Source organism: Notamacropus eugenii (genome assembly GCF_028372415.1).
Source record: "Notamacropus eugenii isolate mMacEug1 chromosome Y unlocalized genomic scaffold, mMacEug1.pri_v2 SUPER_Y_unloc_1, whole genome shotgun sequence".
NCBI lineage: Eukaryota > Metazoa > Chordata > Mammalia > Diprotodontia > Macropodidae > Notamacropus > Notamacropus eugenii.
The window spans coordinates 1,050,019-1,058,425 of record NW_027325109.1 but is presented as its reverse complement, the minus strand read 5'-3'; the positions used below and the strand labels follow the sequence as shown (position 1 = coordinate 1,058,425).

General features: G+C 32.9%; 1 protein-coding gene across 3 annotated transcripts in view; it reads right to left on the bottom strand.

Moving 5' to 3' along the window:
• Positions 1 to 1,265: 1,265 nt before the first annotated feature.
• Positions 1,266 to 8,407, bottom strand: part of LOC140516977 (methyl-CpG-binding protein 2-like) — a 49,297-nt gene continuing 42,155 nt past the window's right edge. For all 3 annotated transcript variants that reach the window (XM_072627829.1, XM_072627828.1, XM_072627830.1), the window contains one exon: positions 1,266 to 7,042. In XM_072627829.1, coding sequence (XP_072483930.1) covers positions 6,034 to 7,042 — 1,009 coding nt within the window. In that variant the 3' untranslated portion in view covers positions 1,266 to 6,033. The remainder of the gene's footprint in view (positions 7,043 to 8,407) is intronic.

Here is an 8,407-nt window from a genome sequence, read left to right as displayed (position 1 = left end):
TGGTGTTTAAAATCTTACTGCTTTCAATACACAATTAGAAATAGACTATGTTGTATTGTTTTCAGTTTTTGTTTCAACAGACTACAATTAAAGCTGCTAGAATTTTTAAAAAATGAATTAAAGTACTGAGGAATCACAGTCAGGGTCATACAAGATTTAGCAACTTTAGAACCATATTCTGGAGTTTAAAGTTTAAGGGCTTAGGGTCAAGAATAATTTACTCAACAAAATTGAGTAATGCTACAGGGAGAAAAGTTCTTCCAAGAATTCCTGATGATAAAGGCCCATACAAGGAAAAAGTGTTTACATTCTAATAAAAGAAGATGATACCTGTTTCCCTTCTGGACCCCCTCATTATCAAGGGTTATAAAGAAATTTTACACATGGCCTAGGAATGCTGGAAGAAGGATGGAATAGGTTCTTACCTACTCAGTTATAATAGTTATAATACCTTCTCAGTTCACCCCTCCAAAATAAAATAAACCTCACTATAAGCATGTATAGTCAGTGAAAACAAATTTTGAAAGATAAAAAATGTACTTGGGAGTGAAAAGAAAGTTGAGGAAAATTTATAAAAATAATATTAATATTAATAATATCTAATATTAGATTAGAAAGGCTCAGTCATCCCCACCAACAGCCAATCAACTGTCATATGCATGACAGGCCATCCAGCCTAACTACAGAAGTCATCTAAGGGAAAAACAGGAAGTAACAAGTATCAAGCACCACTACCACCTTAACCCCCATCAGACTCTGATGGAGAGAGACGAGGACCAACACTGAAAGCCTTCCAGCTCAAGATCCTCAGCCATACTGTATAAAAGTTATTTATATATAATTGTTTGCAAGCAGGTACCCCAGAATTTTAGAACAGTGTCTACCACAAAGCACAAGTTTGACTACTGCTTAATTACAAATTTTCTAAGTCCCTTCTAGCTTTGGATAATCTTATGACTGTTTTTTTCCTATCATAATTCCTCTCCACAAAGGAAAGTACACTTTAACAACTTACTTAGTTTCTTAGTATTCTTCATTATTCTTTTTTCTTTTTATTCTTTATCTTTATTCTTTATCTTCAATGACAGAATTGTCCATTTTCTATCTTAAATATTCTAAACTTCACTGAAGTGCCTAGGTAGAACAGGAAAATGGTAAGCAATACAAAACCAATCTGCTCATCAACAGAGAGGTTTTAGACTAAATGAGGAAAGGAGCAAAGACTATGAATTTGCTTATAAAGAAGACAAGCAACACCAGCAGAATTTTGTTTTTAGGCTTTGTTTTTATTTTTCCTTGTTCTATGCTATAGATATCAGGAATAAAATATTTTAAATAAACAACAGATATAATTACAATAAGCCTCTTCCTTTTTATGGAATAACAAGTAAGATGAATTTATGATGCAATATATGTACACATCAAAATCATGTACTTAAAGGCAGAAAAAGATAACTCAAAACCTAAGACTGGATCTAATTTATTTCAGCAGGATGTACAACTTTTTCATGGGACAAAGAAATACTAAAGGGGGTCAAATAACCAAAAAAATCAAGATCTTTCACTACTATTTCCCATTATGCAACTTTTCAGTATGTTAATTTCAATGACAAGAATTTTTACAAAAAAAAAAAAGAGGGTTTAAATGATGAAAATATTTCCAATTTGACCTGAAATTCATACCTTTAACATATATAGCATTTTATACAAAAAATTTTACATACCTAAGTGAAATTAACTTAATTCTAAATTTGCAATACAGTTGGTTTTCTTGCCTTTTAAAAAATGAAGTCTCCTATTTGCTCTTTTTATTCTCTTTTAGAATCCATCAGGTTTGCCACTCAATATGTGGTACAACAAAATATGAGGCCAATGTACAACATAACTATCCTTTGACATGCTACTGTTTTGTGCTTCTGTGATTAATTTTACACTTATTGTTTTGGGTGTCATAGTTCTATTTTGTTAAGCTATTCATATTTCATGAACTAAATGTTCATTTTTCAAAACAAAAATGTAATAAACATATTTACATATTACTTTATTTCCATGACAAAAATATTACAATGAGTCAACAACATACCTTTGTTACACAACACTGAACATAGATCCATTAATATTTATGGCCTAGTGATTCAGTTATATTTCTCCATCTTGTCCAACAAAATAGCATAAAGTTTAATATTTTAATAAAATCTAAATATATTGTATTAGCATTTCCAATTCATTCACTACTATTATGTCTTGATTAGCCTCAAAAGGCAGAGTTATGAGCAACAAACAGAAAGTAAATGAAGACAACTTTCTGCTCAATTAAAAGAAAACCTAATTAGAGGTGTCAGAGTAACATGGATTATGAAGAACAAATATCAAACTTTAGCTATTTAATTATAGGAGCAATAATTACTTGTAAAAATTTTGAAGACAAGCTACATATTTCAAGCAAAGATTGGCTTTAGATTTTTCATAACTGATTCAATGATTTTATGGCATGGAATTATTGGAATTATCTCATCTTCCTTTCTTACTGATCTAATTTTTCCTGCCATCTTTTAGTTCTCAAGTAGAATAACAACATATCCATCCAATAATTATTACTGTAACTAGTGATTACTACAGGTGATAAACACAATAAGAATTATGGTTAAACACAATAAGCATACAGCATCTACATTATACAGTTTGAGTTGTTCAAAAAAAAACAAAAAATACTCAGAAATTCCCTCACTTTAACCCTGGGGCAGCTGGATAGAGCATGATGCCTGCAGTCAGAAAGACCAGAGTTGAAATCTGGCCTCAGACACCTAAGAGCTTGTGATAAATGACCCTGGGCAAGTAACTTAACTTCTTTGCCTCGGTTTCCTCATCTGTAAAATGAAGAAATTCCAAACCTCTCCAGTATCTTTTCCAAAAAAACCCCAAATGAGGTCACAGAGTAATACATGACAGAAAAATAAATGAACCACAAAAAATCCTAAAATCAAAAATAATGCTTTATAAGATAGGAGAAATGGGGAAAGGAAAAAAGAAACAGAGACAACATATAGCTGATCTATCTATAAATAGAACAAATACAGTAAGGCAGAATTCAAGAAATAAACTTGAATATCTCTCATACATTACGCTTTGTTTTGCATTAGTCATTTCTGTAATTAAAAAATATAAAACCTACACAGGAACTACGTTATTCATTTTTGTATCTTCCCCTATACCTGCACAGATAGACCATTCAAAACAGCATCTATAAACCATCCAACTACTAAAATATTGAGGTTTTTCTGCCTGTTCTTATGTAATGTTCTTCATGATCTTAAAGGTTAAACAAAGGCCGTTGCTGATCACTATTGTTAAATATGAAGGATCTAAAAGCAACTAAACTTTTAAAATATTCCAAACAAATTGCAGGATACTATAAGTCACACTAACATTTGTTTGACAGGAAGACATTTTGGGAAATCAATACGTATGCTGGTGAGGATGGTGCAGAATAGGTATTTTGAAGTATTATTCTTCAATGAGTCTAATTCTACTTGCTACGTCAAGTTTTTAATCATATTTAGGTTTTAAAGAGTAGTTACTTTTTTATCTCAACTCCCTAAGTGACATACACAATTCTTCAGTGCCATAATTTTGGCCACAAAACACATTTGGAACTCAGAAGGCTTGGTAATGATTGCATTACTTAACCAGCTGTGTAAATTAATTATATTAATCAACTTTTCTGAGGCTGCTTCCATATTTATAAAATGAAGATAAACTATTTGGCAAATTCTGCTAAGCTGAAGAGTCTCTCTGCATCCAAGGACACTGAAAGTTAATTCTCATGAAGCTTACTATCCAAAACTCAAGTTATTTTAGCTGTTATGATTCATTAAAACAAGGAAGAGTTGTGATTACTAAAGACTGTAACAGTAGTGACAAGAGAACTTTCTAATTACTGCAGTATTACTGTGAATAAGCCTGACAGGTTCAGAGAGTTAGAAAAGAAGTGGAGAAATTAAATGTAAATGGATAAAGACATTTTAATAGTCAGGAAGTGCCCTAAAATATGTGTGTATACATACATATGTGTGCACATGCAAAAGAAAGAGACAAAGAGTTTAGAATTTCTAAGCAAATAAATACTGTTTTGATCTGACACTTAAAACCAATTTTGGGGAAAGTCACAATGGAAAGTAATGCTTCAGATTTAGAGATAGAAAAATTAATAAATCAGAAATGGAACAAAATACAGATGAGGAATATTTAAGCAATTGAACTTAAAAAGACATGCCTTTTTCCAAAAACTAGAATTTCAATACTTTAAGAACTTTCATTAAATATTATGTGTGACATCTGTAAGAAAATGTCCCAGTGAGAATCTATATTACAGATATGAATAGAATCCATAAAATGACACTGATCCTTATCACTGATAATAATCTTGGCATAAGATTCAAAGTTTGGAATAAGAATATCTTAAGTAAAATAAGCAAAAGCTACACTAATAAAATAAATAAAATACAAGAACTCTTCCTAATGTCAGTAGGTTTCCAGAGAGAAAAATTAAAGTGCAAAGTGGGTGTTCTTCTGAGAGATGATGAATAGCTCATCAGAAATCCTCTACTCAAAGTGTTAAAGGCATAAAATTGAAAGCTCTTAAAATGTTTGTGGATTTTTTTTCCTTAGAGAATGATGGTAGACTTACAAAGGTTTTCAGGTATGGCCCATTACTGAATCCAAACTCACAAAAAAAATCCCTTTAATAACTTTTCCTATTAAAACAGTAATACTATAAGATGAATAATACAATAATCTTATTTGGAAATTCTCTGAAGATGATACTTTAATTTTTACCATTTTAAAAGCAATTTACTAAAAATGTGGGAAGTAGGTTCTATTCATCCAAATAGTCAAATTCTCATACAATTATTTTTATAGTAGTATTCCTGTCAATTTAGAGGGCAACTAACCAAAAGGACCCTCACTAAAGCTAAAGAGAAAGGAAGAAAAGAAAAGCTAATTCATTTAAATATCACTATAAAACTGAAGCCAGTATTTGAGAATTTTGAAGGATCATGAGAGCTCTCTGTTATTTATTCTACTTTAAAATAATCAGCAAATACAGGTAAGATACATCAGTTAAAATGACAAAGCCATGCTTCTCATTTAGGTAGGTTTTTTTTTTTTTAGCATGTGTTGATTTGTTTTGAAGGGAAATACGAAAAATAAATAGTACAAGTAGACTTGGAAAAGAACTAAAAGGCCTTTCTTTTCATTACAAAATTTTAACTACTTTATGAAATTCTTTTAAAAGGTTGTATTAATTTATGCTCCTGTTACACTATCTTCCTATTCTCATATTCTTAAATTTCAAATAACTGTTAAGATAAACAATGACACATAGCCTCCAGTGAGTTACTTTTGGTCAACTCATGATGCCTACAATCTCACCAAAAGGCCTATTTTGACCAGGGCACCAAATAAAGATTAAAAAAATTTGATTCACTCACCTCTGCAAAATTCTGAGGAAGAGGGGAACAAATAAACTGTAAAAAATAGTTGCTTTACTTTAATTACTATTGGCCTGACTTAATGTCATTATTTTCTTTAAAATTTAATTTTCATCCCGCAAGTTTTAAAATTTTATAGCAATTTAAAACCTCAGGCCTCGATATTAATGGTGCAAAAAATAAAGGTTTACTACATAATTTATTATGTTTCAAATGATACTCTATTGTTAAGACAAATGATGGAACAGCAAATAGCATATGTCAAAATGTTTGATGAAATGGTAGACTATTCAGTAGTCAAGAGTACTATTACACAAAAGTGCAAAAGCTGCTTCTGGCCTGATGTAAATACTCAGCTTGACTGTACTTGTCAACACTCCACAATTACTTATACCAAGAAGCCACAAAATTCTAAATGTGCTGAGAAAACAAAAACGCAAACTTTTTATTTCAGTTAATTTGGGAAGCTTTGCAAGAGCCCTACCCATAAATATGAAACAACAGCTGCCTTTATTTTTTTTTAAATCTGTATCACTTAAAATCAACTAACACTCTCTGTTACAGACATCTGGCTGCCCACAGGATCCTCTCTATTTGGCCTTGGCAGAGAGGATGAAACAATGTCTTTTTGGTCTTCTCCTCTGTGTTTATACTTTTCTGTGGGTGTGGTTTGAATGGGCTCTTTTATACAGCTGTCATTTTCAGGCTCTTCTTTTTGCATCTTGTCATCTTTGTTGCTTAAGTCCTTGGACTCAGAAGAACTTCTGTTAGCCTCAGGACATAATGGAAGCAATGTTGAAGTGGCCTGGGGTGATTCTAAGTAATAATGATGGTGCTCTTTTTTCACAGAAGTGCTACTGATGCTCCGCCCTTTTGGACTACTTTCTTTACTTTTAGAAACAGGACTTTTCCCAGCTTTTAGTCCCTTGCCACTGTTTTCTCCAATGGTTGACAAGAGTAAGGGGCTCACCATTTCCTTCACTTCAATGCTAACTGTTTCTCTGGTCTTCCTCTTTTTGATAGGCAACACAGTTTCTTGTACAGAACTAATGAAAGACTCTTTAATAGTTTTCTTCTTGACTTCAGCAGAAGTGGTTGCCACCCCACCCCCTGGCTTGCGTCCTCTCTTCTTGGGAATGCCTTGGGGATTTGTTTCAATTTTCCGTTTCCTGCCAGGACGTTTGATTACCATGACTTGGGCAGATGTGGTAGCCCCACCTCCTTCTTCCTTCCCTCCAGATGAAGGTTGAAAAGGCATCTTGACCAGGAGTTTCCCAGAGCGCTTCCCTATTACCCTTTTGACATGAACACTTTCCGAATCATCTGTCTTAGATTTCCCAGTACTGCTTCCTTTGGGTCTTCCTCGCCCTCTACCTGCCCCCAAAGCCTTGGTAGTTTGAGGCTTCCTGGATGACTTTTGTTCTCGCCGTGAAGGGCTTCCTCTCCCAGTTACTGTAAAATCAAAATCATTTGGGTCCAAAGATGTGTCGCCTACCTTTTCGAAGTATGCAATCAATTCCACTTTGGATCGAAAGGCTTTCCCCTGGGGACTATAAAGAAGGAAAGAAAAACATAAGAATCACAGTTAGAATAATGAAGAGAAAATTGGTAAAGATAAAAAAAATTAGAAAAATCAATGTTGGAAGAACACTTTGGCAAAAAAGTACATATTTGACATTTTGAGGTTTCACTGCTAAGCATTCAAGTCAATAACAAAAAAAGGCCCTATATACATTAAAATACTTATATTCGAACTCTGTGTTACAAAGAACTGGAAACAATGCAAATACCCACCATTACAGAAGGGGTTAATCAGCATAATAAATGAGTAAGTATTCAGGGTAGCATAACAACACAATGATTATTACACTGTCAGTGGAAATAAAAATGACAATATACATAAAACTGAATTCTGATTTTGAGATCAAGCTAAGTCATAAAGAAGACACATGAATAAGATATTCCTTCATTAAAGAAGAGGATCATAACATTGCACATATCATCAAACTTGACTGATTCTACTTTTGCCAAACTGCTTTCCCTGCTTCCTTTTTCCATGTCTAATTTCCATATATATGTAAGAAAAACCTCAGAGAAAAACACAGCTTGGGCAGAAGGTCAACCCTAATTCCAAATTAGTGAAACAAGATTTTAAAAACTAAAAATGTAATTAAAAAAAAATCAAATGAGAGTGCTAAAGGAGAAAAGGGAACAAGAGAAAAAAGTGTAAAAAGACTTAAAAGAAAATGTAAGGTTGATGCATAAGAAAAGGGTAATACATGTGACAGCTTATATTACTCCAAGTAATAAGGATGCCATGAAGAGTAAAATTGTAGGAGAAAGCACTTAGAAAATATATCATCCTCCTACAAGTTTTGCTCTTCATAGTATTGTTTTCACTTGTTTGTAACTTTGTGCAGCACTATGCCACTACCAATTCTAGCCCTAACCCCCTTCAACCCTAAGTGACAGCTTAAATTATGCCCCAACCCTGACATGTTATTATTAAGGAAGAGTATCTATACTTAATATACTGCCAAATGGCATGCCATATAACTACTTAGAGAAAAACTTGAAAAAATTCCATGGGGAAAAAAGCAAAATCACAATATGTATTTTCACAATTAATTTCAGGAAAGAAAAACAAAAAAGAATTTCAGAAGTTAGCTATGCTAGCTCTCTAGTGATTACTGGATGGCACAAGAACATATAAGATTAAAGAAAATCTGTCCCTTGGATAGCATACAATTGCTGTCATAGGGCCCTGCAAAACATGAATTTGAGAAGCAAACAGGATCTATGTGCTCTGATTCCAGTTTTGACTTCTAGGCAGAAGCCAGAAGGAGTATAATAAAGAAGGCAAACACCCCACTGGCTGGTAGTTCAAAAGGATCCACTGAAATTTCCAACCACCA